This window comes from Mauremys reevesii, linkage group 3 (assembly GCF_016161935.1).
Source record: "Mauremys reevesii isolate NIE-2019 linkage group 3, ASM1616193v1, whole genome shotgun sequence".
NCBI lineage: Eukaryota > Metazoa > Chordata > Testudines > Geoemydidae > Mauremys > Mauremys reevesii.
The window spans coordinates 206313333-206341039 of NC_052625.1; the positions used below are offsets into that span (position 1 = coordinate 206313333).

The window sequence follows — 27707 nt, forward strand, 5'->3', positions numbered from 1 at the left end:
TCTGGAGTGTGCCTCTTCCTTTATCTGGTGCATTGCCCGGCCCTGTGTGTGTGTTCCTGGCTGGTACAAATGTCTCTTTTCATTGTACTCCTCTCCCTCCCCTGAACATGTCAGTCCGTCGGGCCGTTCCCCTGCTTGGCAGCCGGTTCGTACGCTGAACTAGAACACAAGCCTAGGAGTGTGCGTGTGTGTGTGCGCTGCAAGGACGTCCATTGCCTGGGCTCTGCTCCCATCAGCCTGCGATACTTGCACTGCTCCCATCAGTGCACCCCTCTGCCTCCCAGCTATCCACGCTGCTTCTGCTTCTGGCTCACTTGGTGCTTTCCCCGTGTCCCCACCTGCCGCAGGGGCTGAGCCGGGGGTCAGCTGTTGCTGCTCCCTGCCGATTAGGAAGTGGGCTATGCAGAGAGGAGCGGAAGTGGCTGCTGTTCTGTATGGGATAGTCCCAAATCCTCTCCCAGGTTTGCACTGCAGTGTCTGGTGCCAGAACCATGCACCCCCTCCCTGCTCAGCTCTTCAGGGACTGCTCCCCATACATCTGAATTAATCAGTCCTTCAGAACTAGAAGCCTGAGTCCCTCCTTGGCAGACAATGGCGGTTGGCTAGCTGAGGGCTGCAGACGTGTGGAAGATGGCTGTGAATGGGTTAGAGAGACTTGTGGGCAAATGTGCTCTGTTTTGTAATTGACTGTTAGTCGTGGCAAATGGCGTCTGCTCCCGAACAATGGATTGAATTCGTTAGCTTCCCAGCCAGGGAGGCAGCGCAAGGGAACCTGCTTTGTGCAGACAGTAGCTATGACAGTAAAACTCTTTTTGGGAGGAGAACAGAGCTCAGCTCAGCTCCTTGGTGATGTGATTCTTCAGCTGCCAGGAGGAAGGGAGGCCGCCTGCCCGGTGATTGGGAAGAAATCTTGTTGTCTTTGATTGTGAGTAGCTCTGGTAGTCAGCCGACAGTACCTGCTTCTTGCATCTGGCACTCTGCGCGAACAGATCTTTCGTTCAGAGAGCCAGTGTGATGCGGCGGGGGGCATGGGAGATGCTGTGTAAGATCGTGTTCAGATGGGCTTGGAGATGCAGGACTGAGCTGTTGGCTTGTGTAGCCTCGGGTCTGGTTAAAGGGTCGTTTTCCTGGTGCTTTAGGTCTCCTTGTGTGTGTCGTGGGGTGTACGTCATTCCCTCAGGTGGGTTCGCCGTGAAGCAGGCGGCTGGAAGTAAGATTGTGGCCCGATGTTTGCTGCTTGCCCGATTCACTGTCTCAGGCGCTGAGGCCACAAGCCCAGCTGGAGCCCTAGTCGGATCCAGGGAGTGCTAGGGAAGATGCCGTCTAGTGTCCCAGAGTGAAGTCCAGCTGTAAATAAGCTGGGAGAAGGGTGGGTGGGTGGGGAGTTGTCTTACCAGGCCCCTCATCTCTGGGCACTGGACCTTGATCCCTGGTTGTCCTGCCAGCAAACCAGAGTCCAACATGCTCTAGGGCTGGAAAGCGGCTGGTGTCGTGCAAGTCAGACCCTTGATTTTCCACAAGGATGAAGAAAAATGTAGCCTATAGGGAGAGAATTCTGTAGCCAGTCACACGTGATTTGAGCCAGTGCTCTCCCCGTCTTCCTTCATGCTGGCGTCCATCTCCCCGCTGATGGGAGGTGGGGAAGAGAGGTGCCCATTCAGGATATTTTTCTTCTGTAGTCTCTCCTCGAGCTGCTGCCTTGTCTAATTGTCTCTGCTCAGGCCTTAGTCAAAGCAACAGCCGTGTTGCTCTTGCTGCTGCAGGCAGCCCTGTGTGCAGTACTAACAGGACTGCATTGTGGTGTACGCTGAATGAGGCAAACACGGGGATGGGGGCGTGTGCGCAGAGGGACCTCTCCTGAGGCTTGTGACTAGTCCTTGGAACAGATGGTGCTGGTGGGATAAGGGGCCTTTTCCTCCTAGGTCGTTGGCTTGCCACCAATCCAGGTGCATAGTTCCTGCAGCTCTTTACCAGTCCCTAGGCAGAGCTGGGCTAGGAAGAGTTAACTGTGTGGGAGGGGTGCTGATCTGGTCCCTGACTGGCTTGGGTTCAGGGAGGTCTCCTCCCGCTGCACTGTCGGGAGGGCACTCGCTGGCAGTCCCAATCCTGGGCCCTTCAGCGTGGGGCCCGTGACTCTGACTTGCCCAGGGTGCTGGGCTGCACCTCTGTATATAGGCTTGGCAGAGTTTCTGGGGTTTTTTAAGCTTTTTTATATTTTTATCCATTCAGATTTTCACAGTGGTGGGAAATTATGGAGGAGGGGGCAAACAGCAGGGGAGACAATGATTTAATGACTGTACACTCTAAGACTAAAAAAGTTAAAGCTCTGTAACCGTTAAACGGTCAAAACCCTATGTCCGAATAGCCAAAGTAAATGGCCTTCAATGAACCTCTGCATTTTCAGGCAGCATTTTTCTTTCTCGGCCTAGCTGTCCAGGTCCGTTATCAGTGGAAGTAGTTTTGTGTCTATTTGTCTGGTGAAGTGGCCGTTTGTTGACCTTTGCCGATAATCTGACCCTACTAAACCTGTTTATGTTGCAGTAGTGCAGAGTGGGGGCTGCACACACCCAGGGAGAGGCAGTCTCAGCCCTAAGAGCCCCCCCGAATCCATCCAAAGGGAGCAGGGAAGGGAGGGCCCAGAGCTGTGGGGTGATGGGCCAGGGGGGCACAGCCTGTGGAGGGGATGAACTGGAGTTCAGATTGGCGAGCAGCCTGGTGCCGTCCCTGGAGGTGTTGGGGATTGGAGACAGGACCTGGCTGACACCCCTGTCCTGCTTGCTGCTCCCAGGGTCTGGCTCCACCTGGGTTGTCCTCCTAGGCCTCTCCCAGGGCTCAGGGCTGGGGCCTGGTCCACGGGTCCATTCATGCCCTTGCCTGATTGGAGAGGTTCATGCTCCAGGGTCTCCTGTCTGTTCCCAAGATGGTTCATCTTGTGCAAACGGAGTGAGCCAGCTCTGGGGCCTGGGGAAGGCGACTATCCAGCTTCCCAGTGGGCCCCACTGGTGCTCCTGTGGGCAGTCTGCAAACGGGAGCATGCCTCCCAGAGGTGGCTGCACTAGGCCAGGCCTGAGGCACACTGGCGGGGGTCGTGTGTGCTCTGCGAGGCTGCCTGTCCTGCACCTGGCCTGTGGTTCATGGGGAAGTACTTCAGTGGCTGTTCTCCTCGTGTTACCCTCCACCCCAGAGCCTGCGCCCAGGATTGCCTGCTGCAAAGAGCTACGTGCTGGTGCTTAGCAACAGGTAGGGCCAGTTATCCTGGGAGTGCCTGGTGGAATCCTGGACAGTAACCAAGGGCACAGGCTGTACCGGGCCCCGTCTGACCGGAGCCTCATGCCACAGCTTGGCGTTGGAGGCTGTCACCTTTCTGTGTCGCTGTCTGTCTGGCCATGGTGGGTGGTGAAACTAGCCGGAGTGAGGGCGGGGGGTGCTGTACAGAAGCATGGATGATTTCTTAGGGCCTGGCAGAGAAGGGGACGTGGGGAGAATGAGCTCTGTGCTGAGTGACGTTGGTACCGCAGGAGAAGCAGCCAGGCTGGTGCCCCATTGCCTGCCTGTGCTCAGCGGGGCTGCGGAGTGGCAGCCCTCAAGGGATCCGAGGGTGGCAACGGTGGAGACAATTCGTGAGATGAACTGAAGGCTCAGGACTGCTCAGCCTGTCTCTCGCTGGGGACCCTTCCATTCCCGTGATGGGAGCGAGGGCTTCCTCCTCTGTGCCCCTGTTGCCAGTGCCACCCCCAGCAGGATCTGATGCTGCTCCTCGGCCCGTGCTCAGGGTGGCTGATCTCGACCAGTGTGGGGTGCTGAACCAGGGCCCCGAACCTCCTGGGCCTCGGCCTTGGCCTTGCTACAATAGATCACTGACTCTTACTGGCCTAGAGCAGCCCGGGGCCATGTCTCACCGTTCTGCCCCCTCTGCCCAGCCTCAGCTGGCTGGTAAGTCAGTCCCCTCCCGCCGAAGAGACCTGGTCTCGTAGCATCCCCCCCCCCCCCCCCCCCCGTCACTCCCTCTGCATGGGGGCAGGGATTGGGGCAGCTCCCTGGCTCCAGTGGGTGGAAACTGCCTTCTGCTGGCTGGCCAGGACTGCAGTGCTGGGCCTGTGGATAGTCTCCCACTACTGGGCACCCAGCTAACTCTCCGCATCCCTTCTTCCCTTGCAGCAGTGTCGGGAGGTAGTGCGTCTGCCAGTCAGGGCTGTGCCCTGTGCGGGGGAGAGGCCCCGGAACAGGAGGGGTAGCCGGTAGCTAGCCGCCAGGCTGCCCAGCGATGTACAAAGAGAGTGGGTCATGTGGTGCCGAGCCTGATGTGCTCGGTCTGCTGGCTCGCGGAGGAGGAGATCCAGGGGTGGCAGAGCAGGTAGGCTGCCCTCGGCAGGTGGACGAGACCCGTGGGCAGCCCGCTCCTGGGGGGAAGCATGGCCGGGGTGAGGGGGAGAGAGAGCTGTTGTCAGGGCTGCTGCAGTTCTCAGCCCTGCCTTGCACAGCGCCAGGCCCTTCCTCTACTACACGCATGCAGGCGCCTGGTGATTTTCAGAACCTCCAACACCCCCCACGCCAGGCATGGCCTTCTGGTCTCGCTCAGCGGCCTCCCTCCTGGAGTAGGTGGCTTCCACCCTCGCAGGGTGGGACTTTCTGGTGGTTGCTCCTGGGACCTAGACCTAGACCTAGACCTTGCCTTGGCAGCTCCGGATCAAGGGCACAGCCCTAGCTGAATGTGACTGGTCTCCCTCAGTCAGAGCTGAGCTGTCCCCAGGGGGGCGCTGTGCGAACGCTAGAGGAGGGAGCAGGAGGAAGCCCGCTGTGGGTCGCAGGGGAGCTGCCCAGGGGGCTGCCCCAGGATGTGCTCTGCTGAGGATTAGTGCCTATGTGACTTGCTGTTAGGAGCAGAGCCAGCATCCTCCGCAGTCCAGGACTTCTTGGCAGAGAATGGCTCTGGGGCTGGGGGAGAGCCCCCAGAGACGCCCAAGCTGTGTGATCTGGGCTTGGGTTTAACACCCAAACAAGGGAAGCTTCTCCCCAGGCAGGGTGCACTCTGCAACGGGTCCAGTGTCCTCCGTATCCGCCTGGCAGCGCTTCTGGGAGGGTGGGGCACGTGGGTCTGGCTCTGCGGGGGCCCCTCCGTCATTCACTGGCCCTTCCTTTAGCCCTACCCTGATGGAGACAGAGCTGGCCAAAGGTCACTCTCTAATGGCCCTGTCTGAATGGGTCGGGTCACCACTAATGCAGGGTGAAGGATTGCGCCCAGGGCCCCCCGTACTAGATCCTCCAGAGCTGAGGGGTCTGGCCCATTGTCGCCACTTCCACCCCGGCAGGGAAACACACACAGGCCTTCGACCGCGCTCCAAACTTGTTCATTGGAGCAGCTCAGGCCTGGTGCTAGAAGCCCCATCTTGAGAGAGGCCTGAGACTTGGTGGCGCTGCTGCCTGTTCTGTTGCAGCAACCTGCTTCCCCAGGCTCCACTCAAGGGCATGCTTGTGGCACCTACAAATCTAGGGCAAGGCTCAGAGCTGAGTGGCTGGGTAAAGGTCTCTGCCACTTCCCGCAGAGAGGGTACAGGCGCCCACCCTAGGGATGGTGCAGGTAACTCAGGCTAATGGCTGGGAGGTTCTCGCCTGACATCCTCTCCTGTCACCTGTACGGGAAGGTTGGCAGCAGCTTTGCAGGTCTCTCTTGCAAGATGGCGCCTGCAGAGAGGGAAAGTAGCTTGCCCACCTGCCCTGTTTGCTGAGCTGGCACCAGGGGACTCCCCACATGGCGTGCTGTAACAGCAGTGGTGAAGTGTAGGGCATAACAGAAACCCAGGCCAGGGTCCCTCCAGGTCTCCTTGGAGATCTGTCTGCTCTGAATCCCTTTCCTGGGTCACGTGTTCCTTTGCAAACGGTACAGCAGAGCCAGCCCCAGTAGTGTCACTGATACCCTGGGGGTGAGCAGCCAGCCCACAGACGCTCCTTGCACCGCTTGGCAGCAAGGAGACCTCTGGGCATGGACGTAGAGGAGCCAGCGGGTTTGTGGCAGCACGTCTGGTACGTTTGCTGTCAGGGGCTCCTCCATGTTGCTGCTGACCAGAGGATGCCCACACTGGCTTCAATGTCGAGAAAATCCCGAGGCACTGGCTGCGCTCGGGGTGCAGGAAAGGAGGCAGGTGAGTGGATGTTGGTGAGAACGAGGCGGGAGGGACTCCACTGATGTACTCATGGGAATGATTTGAGTTCATAGCTGTGATCCCTGGGCTGGTGGGGATCCTGGAGAGCTGCCAGGTCTCATGGTGCCTCTCTCCTTGCTTCCAGCTGTGTCTGTGGGTGGCCGCGCTCTTCATGGCAAAGACAGGAAGCCTCTAAATGCTCGGCGGCAGGGCTAGAGAGCTGTGGATGACGGGAAGCCCTGTGAACGATGGCCCCGCGTGGATCTGCGTGTGGCTGTTCGTGTATGTGGGGTCAGAGGAGATGATCCCAATGGTCCCTTCTGGCCTTAGTCTGTCAGTCCCTGGGGACGGACTGTGAGCCCGTGCTGGCTCCCTGCATTGGAGCAGGGGGGATGGACTCTGTTCTGGGCAGCGTTCTCTTCCCGAAATGGAGCTGGCGTCTCTCTCCAGAAGGCCGGGTGGAAGGGTTCAAGGGTAGTGAAGGAGCTGGGAGCCAGACCTGCCACAGCTTGGCCGAGGGACTCTTTGGATGCCAAGTGCTGTGACCTGTAAATCTGGATTGGGACTTTCCAGAATTGGAGCCTCCTGGTGGCTCCTTAGTCGCACTCGGGCAATGTCCTCACAGCGAGCGGCTGCGAGTCCCAGCGCCCGGGCTGACCGCGCTAAAACCAGCTAGATAGACACAGCAGGGTGGGCTCTGGAGCCTAGGCTGGGAGTGGGTTCAGAGCCTAAGCTGCCATGGCCACACTGCTGTTTGTAGCAGGGTGACTCGCTCCCATGGGCTGTGTAGACATACCCTTGTTTGGGTCCCAAGCCTATGTCTGTCCCCACACAAATCAGGTCAGCAAGCACTCAGGACCCGGGTCCTAGGGATCTGTTCCGGGAGTGGGTCAGGGGCCCAGTCCTGCTCTGACTGGGCCAAGCCCCGACACTTTGCAGTGTGGCCGCAGGGCAAGCCACAGGCCTGTGTCAGAAGGTCAGCGTGGTGCAGAATGGATGTGTTAGCATGGCTGAGAGCCAGGTCCACAATCCAGTGTGGGCACTCAAGTACAGGCTTGGAAACCCAGAGCCACAGGTGTGGGTCCCACCGAGCCAGGCTTAGTGTGCAGTGTCACCATACCCCTAGTGCCTGACTCCCTGACCGCTCCCCTTGCGTGGGGCGGCCGAGCCCTGGAGGGTTGATGTTTTAGACAGAGTCTAGAGGGTTGAGGTTTTAGACTGTAAGCTCCCTCTTCCTAAGGCGTCTGTCTCCCAGCACATCTTGGGCACCTCTGTAACTATGTCCCTTCGGTGTGACGAGGGACAAAGTGCAGCCCTTCGGCACAAAGCAATTCACTGCCCCAAGCCCTGGCACTAATGCGGCGCCGTGAGCTACGAGCAAGTGGCCCTATCCCGGCCACGGAGCTGCAGCAGGCTGTGCCCAGCTGAAGGGAGGGGCTGGGGCGATTGGCCTGGCTTCAGCGCACTGCTCCTGGTCCGAGGGATGCTCCGCTTCCCGGGAGCACAGGGGATTGGCGTGCAGGCCGATAGAAAGGGGCTTGGAGGAGGGTGAGGAGGCAGGGTCACAGGCCCGTGAAGAGATGTGGAGACACCAGTGGGAGAAGGATGCGAAGGGAGTGGTGAGGCAGGAGCAGCTGGCGGTGGGTGGAGGAGACCACGGAGCAGCGCTGATGACTGACTGGGAAGGGATTCTCATGGGGGTGAGAGTTGTGCTGGCAGCAGACAGCGAGGAGGGGTAGCTGCAGCCTGCTGTGAAGAGGAGGCTGCGTTTGTGCCAGCAGCAGCCATGAGCGTGTGGGAGAAACGATGCTGCTGGCGTTTGGAGAAGCTGAAGGAGCTGAGGGTGGAAGCTGAGCCGTGCTGTGAGCACGTGGCTTGCAAGAGGGTGTCTTGGGGGGAGCGAGCAGCCAGCGTTCGGCCTGTTGAGCTGACGGCAAAGCCATCTGTCCGCGGGCAGGCGGGCAGCAATGCAGGTGCTCAGGGTGGGGGTGAAGCCTGGGCATAAAGGTGGGAGTGGGGGGTTAAGAATGGATTCGAGGTCCCTCTGGGGGCGCCTCTGTGCCTTAGCCTCCGTTTGCCAGAAACTGGGAATGGATCTCTGGACGATTCCCTGTTCTGTTCATTCCCTCTGGGGCACCTGGCACTGGCCACTGTCAGAGGACAGGACACTGGGCTAGATGGACCTTTGGTCTGACCCAGTGTGGCCGTTCGTATGTTCAGGGTGCAGAGCAGCTGCTCGGGAGTGGTGGTGGGAAGTGAAATGGTTTGGTGGGGAACAGGGCACAGCTGAGAGGGTAACTCGGAGGAGTATCTTGGCTCAGCACGGCGCCTGCCCTAGCGCCAGCATGGAGCCGTGGGGAAGGGGTGGTGGCTGTGGAGCCTGCAGTGGGCCAGGAGAGGATTGTAATCGGCAGGGGTGGGGGAGGCTGGCTGCACAGGCCTGCTCCTGGCAAGCTGGCCAGCATCTCGGGGGCGGGCGGGCATTGTAGGAGAGGCACCTGAGGACTAGTGTGGCTCAGAGGGTCGCTGAGCAATGCCTTGGCCAGCCTGGCACTGCCCATTCTCTGTGGTCACCAGGTGCACGTGCTCCATCATGAACCATCCCATGGGGCAAAGAGCAGTTGCTGGCAGGAAAAGGGGTGCAGGACACCACTCAGGGCAGAGCTGCAGCCCAACCGCATCCCCTCGCTCCTGGGCCAGGGCTCTGTGCTGCTGCGTTCTTGTCTGGCCTCTCTTAGAAGCCTTTTGCTAATAGCCCCAATGCTCCCTGCTGGAGTCCCCAGCGCCTGCTTGATGTGGGCTGGCTTAGTGCTGAGCGATCGGGGCGGGGAGGCGTTTGGGGCTCAGCCAGGGTAACCTGGGGTGCCCCGTATACAGCCTTGCCGGCCTTGCTGGACTGGGGATTGGGAGTGTAACTCCACCCCAACAGAAGGTGCTAGCCTTTGGGAAAACATGTCTCCCTCCATCTTCCCAGCCTGCTGTGCCACCTCCCCGTCCTGCCCCCGACATGGCTCTGCTTGCTGGGCTGGGGGGTGTTCCCTTGGGTCACACTCTGGCTGTGGTGCAGCAGCTGTTCTGCCTTGTGCCCCGGGGAGGGAGCAGCCGTGGGGGACTGCGAGCTTTCAGGGGGTCATGGCCTGGTCTCCTTTCTCTGCCTGAAACAAAGCCAGTTTGGACATCATGAAGCAAGTGCCCCCGTTGCAGGTCATTTCCCTGCCCCCAGCCCGGTTCTGCTGCTGATTGGGAAAGGCAGCGTCAGAGTCCAGCATCCCAGCTCTGCACAGCCGGGAGGCTTCCAGGAGCCCCGCTGGCCTTGGCCCTCGGGTGGCCTCCAGCTGCTGATCAGTCCTCCCCGTCTGTCTGCGTTTGGTTTTACAAGAGGGGAATTTCCCCAGGTGCAGGCCGGACAGGCAGCTGCTGCTGCTTCTGCTCCACAGCCCGGGTGGGAGGAGGCAGCATGGGGACAGCGTGTGATATTTAGTGACCTGGATACAAGTGGCTGCTCTGTCTCCAAGGGCCCCTCTGGCCTTTGCTGCCACCCTAGTGAACAGGGCAGGCTCCTGCCACGCGGGTCCCACCCTCTGGCTCGTCTCTGCTCAGTGCCTGGGCTGGGCATTGGGCTGTGGACTCCTAGCGGGCAGCAGAGGCTCAGTGCGAGGTGGGGCTAGGGGGGATGAGGTTCTCCATGGGTGTTAGCACTGCTTGCCTGCCTTGGGGCAGCGCCTAGAGGCCAGGGACCTGCTGGGTTGGGTGCTGGCACAGATAGTCCAGGGGCCACAGGGCTGTCCTGAGTAAAATGAAAAGTTGAATTAAAAACTGGCTAACTGTTAGATCTCAAAATGTAATTGTAAATAGGGAATTGTCATCAAGTGGGTGTTTCCACCCGCAAAGATCAGTTCTAGGCCCTAGTCTATTTAACATCTTTATCAATGAGCTGGAAGAAAATATAAACTCATCACTGATTTGCTGATGATGCAAACATTGGGATGCGGTAAATAACAGAGGACAGATCTGATACAGAGCGTTGTGGATCACTTGGTAAATTGGGCACAAATAAACGAAATGCCTTTTCGCATGGCTACATGTAAATGTGTACATCTAGGAGCAAAGAGTGCAGGCCACACTTACAGGTTGGGGGACTCGACCCTGAGCACCAGGGCCTCTGCAAAAAGTTTGGGGGTTGTGATGGATTATCAGCTGAACAGGAGCTCCCAGCGTGATGCTGTGGCTAAAAGACATCCCATAAATGGGAATCTTGAGTAGGAGCTGAAAGGTTATTTTACCTCTGTGTGTGGCACTGGCGTGACCACTGCTGGAATCCCATGTCCAGTTCTGGTGCCCACAATTCAAGGGGACATGAATAAATTGGAGACAGGTCAGAGAAGAGCCACAAGATTAGAAAACCTGCCTCATAATGGCAGACTCAAGGTGTTCAGTCTATTTAGCCTGACAAAGAGAAGGTTAAGGGGTGACTTGATCGCTGTCTAAAAGTATCACTATAGGGAACAAATATTTAATACTGGGCTCCTCAGTCCAGCAGAGGAAGGTCTAACCCCATCCAGGGGCTGGAGTTTGAAGCTAGACAAATTCAGACTGGAAATAAAGCCTAAGTGTTTAATGGTGAGAAGAATTAACCATTTCCCAAGGGCTGTGGCAGATTCTCCAGCACTGGCAAGACTGGAAGTTTTTCCAAGAGATCTGCTGTAGGAATGATTTAATATGAGAACGGCCACGCTGGGGCAGACCAATGGTTCATCTAGCCCAGTGTCCTGTCTTCCGACAGCGGCCAAAGCCAGGTGCTTCGGAGGGAATGAACAGAGCAAGACAATGGAGTGATCCAGCGCCATCGTCCACTCCCAGCTTCTAGCAAACAGGCTTGAGACACTCGGAGTATGGGGTAGCATCCAGCAGGCTTTCCAGCCATGCCCCTCGTGGACCTGTCTCCAGGGCTGTGTGGCTGCTCCCGGCCCCTCCAGTTGGGCCTGAGCGCCAGGTGTCTGAACACCAAGAGAGCGAGGCTGCTCATGTGCTTAGAGCCCAGGATCTGCCACTGCCTGCAGCTTGGAAACCCGAGCGTGCTGGCAGCTGGGGAGCCAACGACTACCTGGAAGGGGGGTCCAGGGGCAGCTTCTGGCCTGCTTCTACCTTCTTGCCCCCCTCGGAGGGCTTGCTTCTGATGCGGCCCCTCTGATGGCCACAGCCTGCTGATCTTCTAGGTTTGCCTTGGGCTAATCCCCTGTTTACATACACCAGGGGCTGGCGGGTGTTCGGCACCTCCTGGGTAATCCCTGCCAGCCCTGGCCCCACGCTCCCCTCCCCACAGCAGGCCCGAAGTCTGGCTTAGCCTGCACACTACCTTTCCCACTGAGAGCCCCAGCACCCGCTCGCTCCGGCTGAGTGCGCCCGTGGGAGACTGACGGGCTCCCAGAGCATCTGCTATTAAAGGGATGGGCACCCTGCCCTGCCTTGCCCTACCCTCTGCACGCCCACCATCCATTACAGAATGTCCCCGTGAGCCAGGGGTGGGCCAGGGGGAGTCACTGGCTGGCACAGGCCTGATGCCACTGTCCCCCCTACTAGCCAGGGGCTCCCCCGTTACTGTGAGCAGCGTGCATCTGGCCTGGTGTGAGAGTCCAGCCAGGCCTTCTGCACCCACACCCTGCTAAGCCGTGGGGAGGTGCAGCCATGCCTGCCTCGCCCCGTCCCCGCTGGGGTCTCTCCCTGGCTCCTGCACCCACACCCTGCTAAGCCGTGGGGAGGTGCAGCCATGCCTGCCTCGCCCCGTCCCCGCTGTGGTCTCTCCCTGGCTCCTGCACCCACACCCTGCTAAGCCGTGGGGAGGTGCAGCCGTGCCTGCCTCGCCCCATCCCCGCTGGGGTCTCTCCCTGGCTCCTGCACCCACACCTGCTAAGCCGTGGGGAGATGCAGCCATGCCTGCCTCGCCCCGTCCCCGCTGGGGTCTCTCCCTGGCTCCTGCACCCACACCCTGCTAAGCCGTGGGGAGGTGCAGCCATGCCTGCCTCGCCCCGTCCCCACTGGGGTCTCTCCCTGGCTCCTGCACCCACACCCTGCTAAGCCGTGGGGAGGTGCAGCCATGCCTGCCTCGCCCCGTCCCCGCTGTGGTCTCTCCCTGGCTCCTGCACCCACACCCTGCTAAGCCGTGGGGAGATGCAGCCATGCCTGCCTCGCCCCGTCCCCACTGGGGTCTCTCCCTGGCTCCTGCACCCACACCCTGCTAAGCCGTGGGGAGATGCAGCCATGCCTGCCTCGCCCCGTCCCCACTGGGGTCTCTCCCTGGCTCCTGCACCCACACCCTGCTAAGCCGTGGGGAGGTGCAGCCATGCCTGCCTCGCCCCGTCCCCACTGGGGTCTCTGCCTGGCTCCTGGCAGCCAGCTGCATCCCCAGCTCATGCTGGGCAGTGAGCACCTGCTCACCTGAAGTGCTGCCTGGGCCACAAACCCTTCGTGCTCTGTCTATGGCAGCAGAGGAGAGGCTGCCCGCATGGTCACTTGCCTGGGCACTTGTATGGGGCCAGGTGAGAGAGAGAGAGAGAGAGACACCCCCCCCCCCAAAAAAAAAAAAGCTGGCCCCTGAGTGCACTGCTGGAGGGAGGGAGGGGGCAGCTAACAGCTCCTTCAGGGCTGCAGCTGCGCTGTGTCCTTTCCCCTCCAGCCCCAGGACAGAGTAGCTCTTTGCAGGGACCCTGCATTGCCCTTGTTCCTGGCATCATGCTGGGACAGTGCTAACAAGGGCTCCCTCCAAAGCTCTGCCCCCTCACTCAATGCAAATTTCCACCAGCCCCCAAAGCTCGTCCTTCCCGAATCTGTCCAGCCACAACCCTTCCGACACATGGCGGCTTGAGGCCACATCTCCCTCCCAGGCTCCTTCCACCTGCCCTCTGTTCCTCCAGCTGCCGCGGCTGTGGGTGGGAAGTAGACCCCCTCTGGGCTAGGCGGTTGTCCTTCGCTGCAGTGACCAGTTGTCACCGAGTCCCCGGGCGATGCTCTGGCACTGCTCTATACAAAGCCAGGCAGGACTGTGGGGAGCCTCCCCTCCCTCGGAGCAGCCTGTCTTCAGGGCAAGCAGCTCACACGGCTTCACCTCCTGGGTCTCTCCTTGGAGCATTCAGCATCCTCTGCCCCTCCGTGCGCTTCCCCCAGCGAGTCCGCCCAGGCGGGGTCCTGGGGGGGCCACAGGGTTCTGCCCCCCCACTGTGCAGTCAGACGTGACTCTCAGCCAGCCAGTAACACGGAGGTTTATTCAATGACAGGAACATGGTCTAAAACAGAGCTTGTAGGTACCGCAAACCGGACCCCTCGGCAGGGTCCATTCTGGGGGGCAGTGAGCCAGACCCCCACGTCTGCACTTCACTCCTCGTCCCCAGCCAGCCCCAAACTGAAACCCCCTCCAGCCCCTCCTCCTCTGGGCTTTGTCCCTTTCCCGGGCCAGGAGGTCACCTGAGCTCTGTGTTCTCCCACACCTTCACCTGGCACCTTTGGAGAGGAGGGACTCAGGTCATTAGTTGCCAGGAGACAGACTGTCGGCCATTTTCTGTCCAGCCAGCATCACATCTGCCTTCGAGGGCTCTGCAACAATCACACCCCCTTCTCCCACCACCTAGAGACTTAAGAACTGCATGGGGAAACTGAGGCACCCACACAGTATTCAGAGGAAACATGAACATTCCCACTTCGTCTCACCTGAGTGCTGGCCATCTCGCTAGCTGCTGGGGATGGAAGTAGTGGGTCTGGCCAGGCTGTGGTGGGGGTTCCTGTAGGTGCTGCAGGGCAGGGAAGTGGGGCTCCCGACCCCCCACAGCTCTAGTGGTGCCAGGCAGGCAGTGGCATGGCGGGGGGCTGCAGGGTCCTATGGGTGGCTGACCCTAACCCGCTGCTTGTCTCCCCTTTCAGAGTCATGCTTGCCAACTCGGCCACGATGCGGATCCTCATCAAGGGGGGGAAGGTGGTGAATGACGACTGCACCCTGGAGGCTGATGTCTACATTGAGAATGGCATCATCCAGCAAGTGGGCCGGGAGCTCATGATCCCGGGAGGGGCCAAGGTGATCGACGCCACTGGGAAGCTGGTGATCCCGGGCGGCATCGACACCAGCACTCACTTCCACCAGACCTTCATGAACGCCACCTGCGTGGACGACTTCTATCACGGCACCAAGGTACCTGCGGCCCGGTGGGTTAGAGATGCCCCTGGAGAGTGGGCCTGGCATGTGCCCTGCTCCCTGGGCAGGTGGGGCGAGGAACCTGACCTGGGTCCCCATGGGCTGCTGCTGGGGGGTGAAGGTGAAAGGCCTTTCATTCAAGGCAGCAGCTTAGCTCCGGCGCAGGTGATCCGTAGACCATTGTGCTCATCCTGTCCGACCCCCTGGATAGCACAGCCCAGAGGGCTTCCTGATGGATCCAGAGCAGATCTTCTGGAAAAACATCTGGGCTTGACTGAAACACGGTCAATGATGGGGAATCCACCATGGCCCTTGGGAAATTGTTCCCCTGGTTACTTCCTCTCCCTGTTAATAACTTACTCCTTACTGCCAGTCTGGATTTGTCTGGCTTCAGCTGCCAGGCCTTGGCTCAGGTTAGCCCTTCCTCTGCCAGCCTGACGAGCCCATTACTGAACGTTCCTTGCCCCTGTAGGTTCTGTGACCAAGTCCCCCCCGAACCCTTGTTAGACCCCAAGTTCGGTCAATGTAGCTTATCACTATCAGGCAGGTTTTCTAACCCTTTAGTCATTCTCGTGGCTCTTCTCGGACCCCTCGCCAATTTACCAGCATCCTTCTTGAATTGTGGGCCCCAGAGCTGGGCACGGGATTCCAGCGGTGGTCGCACCAGTGCCAAATAGAGGTAAAAGAACCGCTCTGCTCCTACTTCCCCAGGTCGCACTAGCACTTTTGGCCACAGCGTCTTGCTGAGACCTTGGGTTCCGCTGATTCTCCGCCCCAACCCCCAGCGTCTTGGAGTGACTGCTGGTTGGGTGGAGGCTTCTTAGGCTAACTGGGAGGAGGGAGGGTCTCAGTGAAGCAGTTAGTAGGGTGGGAGCGTTCTCCTGGGACGGGCGGAGGCCTATGGGATAGCAATTCTTACCTTGCTGGGCAGCATCCTTTCCTTGAGGTGTGCCCATGTGCAGCTGCTCACTCTGTCCCCATCCTGGGTAATCCCCAGCCTGACCCGTGTGTGTGTGTGTGAGAGAGAGATTCCCAGGCTCTGCAAAGAGCAGCCATAGTGCTGCTGTACCTGGCTCTAAACGAAACCCTGCATCCCTGCTGGGGGAGTGTGTCTGGGGGCAGCGATGGGCTCCTCTGGGCCTGCTCCCTCCAGACCCATCTGTACCAGCGGGTGGGACTTGTGCTTGCTGCATGGAAGCCTGCAGTTTGGTTTGCTGTGGGGTCCCCTTTGGCCATACTGGGGAATGTCCATCCAGGCTGCTGGGTCTGTGCAGCCGGCTCCCTCGGGCCTGCCTCCTCGTGTGTGCTCAGGGATGGCAGCTGCTCCTCAGCCCTGTAAGCGTTTGCTCCAGTGGCCTGTTCCTACCCCCAGCCAGGAGATGGGAGCAAGCTCTGCTCATGCGACTTGGTGGCCAGGCTTCCTCCCTGAGTTGTTTGCCCTGGTAGGAGGGAGCAGAGCAGGTCTGACAAGGCCGACTGCAAGGAGTTGGCCGGGCATTGGCGCTGACTGCGTGGGTGCTCTGGGGCTGGGGGAAAGATGGTGGGTTCTGAGCACTCACCAGCAGCTCCCACCCCTAGTGCCTCTTGCCTGCCTGCAGGCCTGGCCAATCAGCGCCTCCCCGCAGCTCCCACCCTCCGCGATCAGCTGGTACACGGTGTGCAGGAGGTGCTGGGGGGGAGGACTGAGGGCGGGGTTAGGGCCTGGGGCAGAGCTGGGGGTTGAGCACCCCCTGGCACATTGGAAAGTTGGCGTCTGTGCGTCCGGCGATGGCTTCTGGGCCCAGGAGCTCTGCAGTCGCACTGTGACCTCGTCAAGCACCGTGTACCAAAGCGGGTGAATCGCGTCTCTTGCACTGGCCCCGAGTAGACGCGCCATGCTGCGGAGACATGGCAAGCCCACTCCAGGCGCCCGTGCTTGTGCTGGGAGGGAGCGTGGCCAAGCAGGTGCCTGCCGGTGGCGCTGTATTATGGCATCTGGCTTGAAGCTCCATTTGACTAGAGCATGGGAATTGGGGGCCTGCACTGTTTGGCACCATGGATTCCCCCCCATCCTCAGCCCAGAGCACGGCTCAGGCCCAAGGAATGTGTCACGCTCTGCACTAGGGAAGGGGGTGCACGTTTCTCTCTAACGTGGGCATGTGCCAAGCAGTGCAGAGTCGCCCGGCATACCTGGCCCAGCACAACTGCCTGATCACTCGTGCCATGCAGTCCATCTCAAGGGAGCACGAATGTTCTCGCCGAGTCCCAGGAGCAATGAGTAGGCCCTGAAGACGGGACTTAGCAGTTCCCGGACAGCTGGATAAGAACCTGAGAGCAGCCATCCTGAGTCAGACCAAAGATCCATCTAGCCCAGGGTCCTGTCTTCCCACAGTGGCTATAAGAAGGGGATCCCAATGGGAATACTGTGCTGTGGCTGTGGTGGTCCAGGCGCGGTATTCCCATTGGGATCTGCCATCCCTGGGGCTCCCGGTTCTCATCTGGTGGTTAATGGGCTGAATTCCTTGAATTGAACCTTGCTGCCCGCCTCCCCCTCGTGCACAGTCTGTAACTCGGGCCGTGCTCCGAGGGCGCCTCCTGCGGGCGGGAGCTGAATGGGGAGACGTCATTGTGCCATGGACCATCTCTAAGCAGGGCCTGGCTGCTTGACTCATCAGGGCAGCGGTTCTGGCCCCTCGGCTTCTTGGCCTGGTTTAACTGAAATGCCCAGACACAGGAAGCTGTTCTCAGCGGATTAGCCTCTCCTCTAGTGGAGCCTAGAAATCCTCCTTTCGCTGGCCGGGCATGGACTCGGCCTCAGAGGGCAGGAGGACAGCCACGGTGCCAGGGCCGCTCCCTGCACTGGGAACGGCCGCTCGTGGCTTCGTGGGCCTGCGACTGGACACCTCCCAGCAAGCCCCCAGTCCCTCTCCCCCTACTGGAAGGCAGTGCCCCGAGGAGCCTGTGGTGGGAAGGGCAGGTATGGACGTGCCCTGGGAACGGAGGCTGTGCTGCTCGTGTGCTGCTTCCAGGCTCCCTGCCGGCTGGTCTCCAGGGAGCTGGCTCCACGCCGGTGACAAGGATTCATTGGGAGGGTCCTGCTACTGTTGGACACTGGCCTGCCTGCTTGCAGGGGCATCGTGGGCAAACTGCTAGGCGCCACGCTCAGCCATCTGACCCGCACGTTCTCCAGACGCTGGGCGGGATCCACACCTCTTCCCCAGCCGAGGGAGACGGGCGCAGTATCAGAACCCAGGGCGCAGAGCTTTCCTTTTCTCCTGGCTCCGGGGAAGCCATCACGCTGCCCTGCTCCTACCTCTGCTGTGCTGCCTGCCCCCATGTCGTTCTCCTGGCTGGCATGGCAAGCTGACAGTTCTGCCTTGGCTGGCAGCAGCAATAGGAGAGACGCGGCTGACATCTCTGCAGCCTGGCAGCGGCGCCTGGAGGGGCAGTGTGCCCGCAGAGACAGGCGACCTCTGCGCTGGGGTCCCAGCTGCTACCCAGCAGGCCCAGCCGGGAGGGCTGCAGTTCTCAGGCTCACCCTGGGCTTTCGTAACAAAGCTCAGCACTGCGAGCGGGAGAGGTATGAGTGGCTCCCTGGAGCCCTCCAGCTGCGTGGCCAGTCTCTCTCGCCCCCCAGCTGCAGGGTGCCGGCTGCTCTCCCGTTTGCAGGGCGGCTGATTTGATAACCGTGGCTTGGCTCTGGCTGCAGTTGGAACTGGAGAAGTGGTGAGGACTGGCAAAGAGCTGGATTGCTGGGATCCACCTCCCCAACCCTGCCCACATTGTGGGGAGCAGGATGGTAAAACTGCCCAGCCTGCTGTACTGCTCCAGCCCCTTGGCGCAGGAATGCTGGGCGGCGGCCTCCCTTGCAGCCAGGCCCACAGCCCCGGAGTGGGGGGAGCTGGAATTCACCCCTCGATTTCAGGCATTTCCATCATACAAGGCAGGGGAAACTGCTCTCTGGTATGTAGGATTTCTCCATCCAGGCACCTTGGGGTCCTCCGCAGGTAGTAACAGTGCCACTGTCTCACCAGCCTTGCCTCCTCCCTCTGAGGTAGCTAAAGGATATGGACCCCCCCCACAATGCAGCCACCTCTGGGGTGGGTGTGGCAGATGTGTAATAGCCACACTACACAAGCACCGAGAAGGGGAAGTGAAGACTGTCATACAGTAGAGTCACAGGCCCAGTCCGGCCTAGCTAAGGGACGCCCCTGCCTCTCCCTGTCTGTTAGATTACGTCTTACCTGCACCCACCCCACAGCAGAATTCAGGCTTTAATTCCAGAGCCGCGGGCTGCAAAGGAGCCTGGGCCCGTTAGGATGGTTAACGATGCATAACATCTGCCTGGGGCCTGCAGCTGCCGCGTGTGAACTGCCCCCTTCATCTCAATGAGGCGCTGACTCGAAAGCCTCACCATGGTACTTCTGAGCGGGACTCGTCAGGCCCATAAGTGCCCTGGCCCGGCGACCGCATGTGCCAAGAGCAGGAGCGGGGCTGGCCCCAGCTCATCCCCCCCCATGCAGGGCTGCTGAATGGGGCAGGAACTCTGCTTTGCGAGCTGCCTGCCCTCGCCACTACTCTCCACCTGCAGGCGGCCGTGGAGCCTGCCTGGGGCTGCCGGTGCCTCCTGGCAAGCAGGGTTGTGCTCAGCAGGGCTCTATGCAGGCTCTTCCAGCTGGGGCTGCCGGGTGGGCCTCCCTCAGGGAGCAGCAGTGGGTGCAGGAAGGGATGGGTGACTTGGCCGAAGGGAAGTGGGGGGGCTGGTGCTGGGAGGAGGAGGTGGTGCTCTGCGGGGCCTGGGGCCGGAGCTGCCAGCCCCTTGCTCACTTGGCTTGTGCCAGCGGTGCTGGGTGTCCCCAGAAGGGGTGGGGCAGGGGCTGGCGCAGCCTGGTTAGCCAGGCAGTGTCTGCCACCTCCTACCCTGCTCAGGGTGCAGCTCGGCGCTGCGGCCCTGTCCCTAGAGCGTCCTGGTGTCCCAGACCTCTCTCCAGGCAGCCTCTGCTCCCTGCTGGGGGGCGCAGAGCCTGGTGCCAATTGCTCCCTGTGACGGGCCTGCTGCACCTGTGCCCAGTAACTAAGCTCCTCTGGCAGCAAAGCAAGGGCTGCAGCCGCAGGGGGCTGGGCACAGGGAGCCCTGGTGGTTCTGCTGCCCAGGGACTGCAAATGCAGCCTGGAGCACGACGCCTCCCTCCCAGCCCTCAGCTCCCCTTCTTCTGCTCTGGTTTGCACTGGCTGTTCCCCCCTCCCAGCCCCTAGGCTCAGGCTTCACTGAACTGGCAGCTCGGAGCTCAGCAGAACCGACCCTGTGGGCAGCTGGGCCTGAGGGGCTGCCTGTGGGGGTACTGCCCCCTTTGTGACCTGAGCTCTGGTTCCATGGGGTGGGGGCTGGGGCCGGGCTTTTGGTGCAGCCTGGCTGGGCCGGAGGGACCTGGCGGCTGGTACGTAATGGGAAGGGAGGGGCTGGAGCCCAAGTCACTCCCCCGCCCTGCCCTCGGCTGGCCCTGCTCCCAGCCTGGTGTCCCCCACACCCCATTTCTTGATCCAGGGGCGCAGTGCCGGTGGAAGCGTGGGCTGCTGGCGAGTGGGGTAACCGGCTCGCTCGCCCAGGCCCTGCTGCGTTAAAGCTGAACCCGGCTCCAGGGGGGAAGGCTCAGTAGGGGGCTGCCTGGGCTGGGACCCATCCAGTGCAACTTGGGGCAAAGCAAGTGGGCAGAGGTGGGGCCAGAGGCCCTGCCCCTCCCTGCACTGGGGCTGCTGCACCCGCCACGTGCGCAGAGCAAAGCTCCCTCTTTGTGCGGCGGCTGGGTAGTGTGTGTCGTGCCTGCAGCTGGTTTGCCTTTGTTCCTCCTCGGCCCGTCCTGCCGCCCATCTCCCCCGTGTGGCGCTCCTGCCGGCTCGCTGGGCGGCTGAATGCCTCGAGCCCTTGGAGGCTGGAGCAACAACGGGCTCCCAGGCTCCCCTGGGGCGGTTGCTGCCTGTCTGCAGGCACCTCCCTGCCCTGGCTCTGGCGGGGAGCTCGGGCCAAGGGCAGGGCTGGAGCGTAGTGGTGCATCCCCTCCCCTCCTGCTGTGGGAGCAGAGCGGGGACAGTGGCTGGCTTGGTACCGCTGCTGGGTGGGGCAGGATGGAGGAGTCAGGCACCTTGGACCCCTTCTCGGGGGTTTGCGCCTCTCCCCTGCACCCGCCTTGCCTGCTGCCCTTTGTGCTGCCGGGGGAGGGACCCAGAGAGGGGTCCCCTCGGACCAGCCGGGGCCTCCGCCTGCTGCAGTCTGTCTGCACCAGCCCCTCGCCATAGTAACCGTGCATCTGGGGCCAGGCTGCTTTGTGCTGAACACAATGAGTGTACGTCACGTCGCAGGCTGTGTGCTGCGGATCCTGGGATGTGTCTGCCCCAGAGCAGGGAGCCTGCCCTCTGCTGGGTGGGAGTGGGAGTGGGCAGCACCGGGGCTGGGACAGGGGAGCCGCCAGCCCCCAGTGCAGCTTCTGGCTGGGATCTCACAGCTCAGCCCCTTTCCCCAGGCCCCAGCCCTGCGGCTTGTGCTGTGCTGGGCAGGGGGGGTGGGGTCCAGGGTCCCAGTAATGTGGCTTTCAGGTGCAGGCGATTCATGCAGGGCTGGTGGTACAGAGTCCTGCTGAGACGCCCACAGCTGTGATGACCTGCACCTGGCTTAGTGGCCTGCAGCGTTCATGTCCTGTCCTAAAGGCGCATGTGCTGGGGCCTGTGCACAGGAGCCCTAATGCCAGGCCCAGGCAGTCCCCCCCTCCGCCCCGTGCGGTGCTGCTGGCTCTCAAGCCTGATCCAGCTCTGCCAGTACCCCTCTGCCCTGCCCTCTGTGGGTGCAGAGCTGAGACAGCCAGGGGGCTAGCTGGGCAGGGGAGGGGGGCAGCAGGCCTCACCCCCTAGAGCAGGGGTGGGCAAACTACGGGCCGCATCCAGCCCGCCAGCTGTTTTATTCTGGCCCTCGAGTTCCCGCTGGGGAGTGGGGTCTGGGGCTGCGCCATATGGCTCCCAGAAGCAGTGGCATGTCCCCCTCCTCCTGCTCCTATGCATGGGACAGCCAGGGGGCTCCACTCCTCACTGCCCCCCCACCCCAAGCGCCACCCCGCAGCTCCCATTGGCCAGGAACTAATGTGGCTAATGGGAGCTGCAGGGGCAGCAGCTCGCGGCAGAGCCGCCTGGCTGTGCTTTCGCGTAGGAGCCGGAGGGGGGACATGTCGCTGCTTACAAGAGGCGCTTGAAGTAAGCACCGCCAGGAGCCTGCACCCTGGAGCCACCCCTACACCCTTGCCCCAGCCCTGATCCCCTTCCTGCTCTCCAAACCCCTCAGTCCCAGCCTGAATCACCCTCCCACACCCTGTGTCCCGAGAGCTCAGGGCTCTGTCCCTGGCCCCCACGGGCTGGGTGGAGCTGAGCTTCCCTTAGCCTGGGATGCTCAACTGAGCACCCTGAGCTGTTATGACGCAGGCAGGGCTCTTCCCTCCGAGCTGGGCTGGCTCCATGCGGGGCTGGGATACATGTGCCGCCAGGGTCCCTGCTGCGCAGCTGCAAAGGGATGAGAAGGAGCAGACCCCAAATTAGTCCAGATTAAGGATTTAGCAGGCACAGCAGCAGCAGGAGAGCTGTGAGCTGGGGCTGGGGCTGCCAGCACCTTGGCCTGCAGGAGCTGGAGGAGACGCTGAGGGGGGTTGAAATCCAGCACCCCCCTGTCCCCCGGAGAATGGCTTTCCTGTCAGCTGCTGCCAAGTCAGGGAGGCGGGTCCCTGCCCACGAGAACCCCCCTTTCCTGGCTGTGTGGCCAAGGTTCCCTCCCCCTGTCCCTTACTCACATGCGGGGGGGGGAGGGGGGTTTAAATCCAGATCAGTAACGGACTAGCCAGGGAGACCTGGGAACAGCTTTGCCTGCTCCTGCCATCTGCCCCTTCCCCTCTGTGGGGCTGTGTGCCCAGCTCCAGCACGCACACTCCCTGGGGGGTGGAGCCCCTCTCCTGGCCTGCCACGGGCTGCTGGCAGGGGTCGTTCCCCGCACAGGCAGGTGCCAGCTCTGATTGCAGCATGGCTGTGGCAATCCAGCCCGGCCCCCTGGGTTCATAGCTGCTGCCTGGGACCTCGTGCCACCTTGCTGCACGCTCGGCGCGCTCTTCTGCAGCTGCCTGCGAGCCTGACCTGGTTTCCCCCTGCCTGTCCAGGCAGCTGCAGGGAGCCTGGCTGTGGGAGTGCTGGCCAGGGGAGCTCTCCGCTCCCGGCAGTGCTGAAATGGAGCGAGTTCCCGGTGTGGGCCAAGGCTAACCCATTTCCCTGGCCCCGGTGTCCCAGCCGGCCCTGCCCAGCGCTGGGCTGGGAGCGGTGATTGTCAGGGCCCCTGCGCCCCGCTTCTCCTGCCCGGAATCCTAATGATGTCACAGCCTGTTGCTAAGGAACTGATGATGTCATTGGTATGATGTCACTGCATGGGCTAATGGGAGGAGACGAGGCTGCGGACAGGCAGCTTGCTCAGAACGAGCAGGTGTGTTGGGAGCACTGAAGGCAGCCAGGTGCCAGAGCTTCAGCTGCTGGAAGTGGGGTAGCTCCATTGAGGTCAGCAGAGCACTGCTGATTTACACCTGGGCTTGTCCTCCCAGGCAGTGGGCTGGTCCCTGTGAATTCAGCTGTCAGCACATCATGTAGGGCCGGCTGCAGGAGCACGGGGAGGGCAGGCCTGGGGAAGGAGAGTTGTAACTGGGGTAGTAGGGCGTGTGCTGGTGCAGGACTGCCAGGCCCCGTTCAACGGCCCAAGCAGGGAGCAGACCTGGGGCCCTGGGCTCTGCGAGGTTCTCCGCACTACAGTGCTGTAGGGTTCACGTGCTGCTGACATGCAGGCGCTGGGGGACTGCACCCTGGCAGCAGTTCCCAGCACACTTCACCGTTGGGCGCTGGCTTACGGGAGGTGGGAAGACGGCAGATCTTGTTGGAGCTGTGGAGGGGCACAGGGAGGTGGGGGAGCTGCATGGGTGGAACGTGCCCGGGGCACGGTGCAGCACAGCCTGCCAGGGGTGAGCGAGCTACTTAGGAGCAGGCAGCCTTAGCTCACGTCTCATCTGAGAGGTGGCCCTTTCCACCCACACGGCGCTCCCAGCACCCTGGCAGGACCTTGGGAACAAGGGATTGCAGCTCAGACCCCCGCTGTCCCTCGGTTGGGTGGTGCCCTGGGTTGATCTCCTCCTCCTGCCTCCCTGAGACCTGCCAGCGCCAGCCAAGCAGCTCAGGATCAGCCGAGGAGCTTTGGGGATTAGTGCAGGGCTGGGCGAGGACACGGCTAGGCGTTTGGGAGCTGAGCTGTGGGTGTAGAGTGGGCTGGGCAGGATTCTCCCCCGGCCCATCACACAGGCATGCAAAGCCTCCTGCTGTGCCCACGGGACAGGCCCCAGATAGTCCCCCCCCATGTGCTGTTCCCTTGAGCACCAGGGTGATGGGCTAATGGGTGTCAGGTGCCAGGGCATCGGGCTAGCAGACACTCAACCAAACAGGCAGCAGGGCACCAGGCTAACAGGTGCCAGCCAAGGTGCCAGGCTAATAGGGCAATGGGCTAATGGGTGCCACAGCTAATGGGCACCAGGGCATCAGGCTAATGGGTGCCACAGCTAATGGGCATTGGGCTAACAGGCACCTGCTCTTCCCTTCCTGGGTCCCCTCCCAGCTCTGCCAGTGCCCCTCAGCTCAGATGTGGGTCCTTACGTTGGTTCTAGCCCTGCCTCCCTGGGCGTCTCCCGTGGGGTGGGGGCCTCAGAAAGGGATAGGGCCTGTCCCTCTGCTAAGCCCTGGGGCAGGGTGGGTCTCCCAGGCACACCCATCAGGAACTCCCTGCCCGCCCTGCCCGCCCTCCCTGCCCGCCCTGCATGGCGCTCGGCTCAGCTGCCTGCTACAGCTGAGCAGAGGCACAGCCCTGTTGGCTTGGGGAAGGCTGGGGGGGCCTGTAGTCCCTGTTCCTGGCCCCTGGGGCTGTCCGTGCATGCTCAGCTGGTGTCCGTGCAGCCCGGCTGGGGGTGGGGGCGGTGCTGCTAGTCAGTGGAGGAGGATCTCCACATACAACACCGGGAGGCTGGGGCTGGGAGGAGCAGACACGAGGGGTCTCTGATGTCACTGGGGAGTAGGGGGCTGTCAGAACAGCTCCGCTGTGGCTGCAGGGGGATCCCGGGCATGCAGAGGCCTTGGGACATGTCGGCCCAGACAGAAGCCGAGGGTGCGGGAATGGTGCTGGGGGGCAGGGGGTGATGCACAAGGAGGGTGTGGTGACCCAGAGGGTCTGGCACTCGCTGGCAGACAGACCCAGACGGGGGCCGGCTCTGGTGAATTGTCCGCCTGCCCAAGCGGAATAAGTTGCAGGAGGCCGTCTGGGGGGCGATGGGCAGGGAGCCAGGCCCCTGCTGCTCTGCACCCCCTGCCCTGCACTGCTTGGGGCCGTGGCTCAGGCACAGGCTGGCAGCAGGGTGGGGCTGTAGGGAGCACACATGGCACGGGGAGGCAGGGTGCAGCCCCTTCTCTCTGAGCAGAGTGTGTGTGTGTGTGTGTGTGTCCCTCAGTCCTTGGGGTGGGAGCTGGGCAGCACTTTGGGCCTGTTCCAATGTTGTTCCTGGTCCGTGCCCTGCCTGGTGCCTGTTCGCTGCTCCGGCAACCATGCAGGGCCTGAGGTTCCCTGGCCCTCCCCATGTGGCAGGTGGGACCCAGGAAGGTGGCTGAGCTGTTCCCAGGGTCCCCTCCGGTGGGCATGACTCTGCGTTTGGCAGCACTGGCTTCCCTCTGCCCAGGTGGTGCCTGTTCCCCTGGTTTGGCCTGTCCCAAAGTCCCTTTGCCACCTCCAGCCTTGACTGACCTGCAGTGACGCCATTTGCTGGCCGGGCTGTGGTGGGGTTTGGAGAAGAGCCACACAATGATGCTGTGTGGGGCGGGGGCAGGCAGGGGCCAGGGCTGAGGGTCTGTCAGCCCCCGCTGAGCAGGGGTCCCTTCGTTGCTCCCTCCCAGCGGGGGCATGGCGAGGTCAGGGGGCTCTTTCCATGTGCACCCGCCCAGGGGGGTGTATCCTTCACCCTGAGCCGGGGCTCCAAGCCAGCCTGCCTCCCTCTGGACAGAGCGAGGGCAGGTGACTCCATTGGCAAACTGACGCTCAAGCCGGCAGTGGAGCATCATGAGCAGCGCCTGGTACTGGTGCCCCGGAACTGCCCCAGCTGCCATCCCCGGGGAGGTGACAGACTTGGTTCTGAGCTGAAAGCCCTACATGGACTGGTCCCCTTTCCCCCCGCCCCCGTGACAAGCAGCAGAGCGCCCTGGCCAGGAGAGGGAGCTGGTGGCAGGGCCTTCTCTGGGCTCCCTCCCCAGCCTGCCAGCCACCAGAGCCTGAGTGCCAGGCCTGGCTGCACCAGCGGCTCTGGGCCAGGCTGAGCTGGCTAGGCAGGGTTCTGGCCTGTGAACTGGGGGGCTTCCTTCAGGTGGTGACGTGTAGTGCACTGCCCGCAGGCCTGGGGTGGGGTGCTGCTGGTGGGGGTTTGCAGACTACCAGGGTGGGGCTGGTGTTGGATACCAGGGAGGTGGGGGGCTCGGTGCCTGTGCATTGGGGCTGCTGAGATGAGTGAGTGTGTCTCTGTGTGTGCACGCGCACACACACGTTCAGGGTGTTTTGCTCAGGACTTAGGCCTGGCACTTCCTGTGAGTGGCGATGGTTCGCTCCCTCCCCTCCCCGTGACTTCCCTGGTGCTGCTGGAGCACAAACTGCCTGGGCCGTGCGTGGGGGCTTCTGCTGGCTGGGTGTACGTGGCCGACAGGTCTGGCGGCTCCCAGTTCCTGTGGAAGGCTTACTCCGTGGCCCACTGGGCCTCTTAGCAGCTGGGAGCGGGTTTGTCATAGAATATCAGGGTTGGAAGGGGCCTCAGGAGGTGTCTAGTCCAACCCCCTGCTCAAAGCAGGACCAATCCCCAACTAAATCATCCCAGCCAGGGCTTTGTCAAGCCTGACCTTAAAAACCTCTAAGGAAGGAGATTCCACCACCTCCCTAGGGAACCCATTCCAGTGCTTCACCACCCTCCTAGTGAAATAGTGTTTCCTAATGTCCAACCTGAACCTCCCCCACTGCAACTTGAGACCATTGCTCCTTGTTCTGTCATCTGCTACCACTGAGAACAGCTGAGCTCCATCCTCTTTGGAACCTCCCTTCAGGTAGTTGAAGGCTGCTATCAAATCCCCCCCCACTCTTCTCTTCTGCAGACTAAATAAGCCCAGTTCCTTCAGCCTCTCCTCATAAGTCATGTTCCTCAGCCCCCTAATGCTTTTTGTTGCCCTCCGCTGGACTCTCTCCAATTTGTCCACATCCTTTTCGTAGTGGGGGGACCAAAACTGGACGCAATACTCAAGATGTGGCCTCACCAGTGCCGAATACAGGGGAATATTCACTTCCCTCAATCTGCTGGCAATGCTCCTACTAATGCAGCCCAAAATGCCATTAGCCTTCTTGGCAACAAGGGCACACTGCTGACTCATATCCAGCTTCTCATCCACTGTAACCCCTAGGTCCTTTTTTGCAGAACTGCTGCTTAGCCAGTCGGTCCCCAGCCTGTAGCGGTGCATGGAATTCTTCTGTCCTAAGTGCAGGACTCTGCACTTTGTCCTTGTTGAACCTCATCAGATTTCTTTTGGCCCAATCCTCCAATTTGTCTAGGTCATTTTGAACCCTCTCCCTACCCTCCAGCATCTAAGTCTCCCCCGCAGCTTAGTGTCATCCGCGAACTTGCTGAGGGTGCAATCCAGCCCATCGTTCAGATCATTAATGAAGATGTTGAACAAAACCAGCCCCAGGACCGACCCCTGCGACAGTCCGCTTGATACCAGCTGCCAACTAGACATCGAGCTGCTGATCACTACCCATTGAGCCTGACGATCTAGCCAGCTTTCTATCCACCTTACAGTCCATTCATTCAATCCATACTTTTTTAACTTGCTGGCAAGAATTCTGTGGGAGACCATATCAAACCCTTTGCAAAAATCAAGATACATCATGTCCACCACTTTCCCCATATTCACAAAGCCAGTTATCTCCTCATAGAAGGCAATTAGGTTAGTCAGGCATGACTTGCCCTTGGTGAATCCATGCTGACTGTTCCTGATCACCTTCCTCTCCTCTAAGTGCTTCAGAATTGATTCCTTGAGGACCTGCTCCATGATTTTTCCAGGGACTGAGGTGAGGCTGACTGGCCTGTAGTTCCCCGGATCCTCCTTCTTCCCTTTTTTAAATCTGGGCACTATATTTGCCTTTTTCCAGTTGTCCAGGACCTCCCCCAGTCGCCACGAGTTTTCAAAGATAATGGGCAATGGCTCTGCAATCACATTAGCCGACTCCCTCAGCACCCTCGGATGCATTACATCCGGGCCCATGGACTTGTGCATGT

At 61.0% G+C, this 27707-nt stretch overlaps 1 protein-coding gene across 4 annotated transcripts in view; it reads left to right on the forward strand.

The window, feature by feature from the left end:
• The window catches only part of DPYSL5 (dihydropyrimidinase like 5), a 100325-nt gene that overhangs the window by 25513 nt on the left and 47105 nt on the right, over positions 1–27707 (forward strand). For 3 of the 4 annotated variants that reach the window (XM_039531904.1, XM_039531902.1, XM_039531903.1), the window contains exon 2: positions 14052–14316. In XM_039531904.1, coding sequence (XP_039387838.1) covers positions 14056–14316 — 261 coding nt within the window. In that variant the 5' untranslated portion in view covers positions 14052–14055. Of the gene's footprint in view, positions 1–14051; positions 14317–22755; positions 22873–27707 lie in introns of those variants that run through there. The other variant, XM_039531906.1, reaches the window with a different exon arrangement.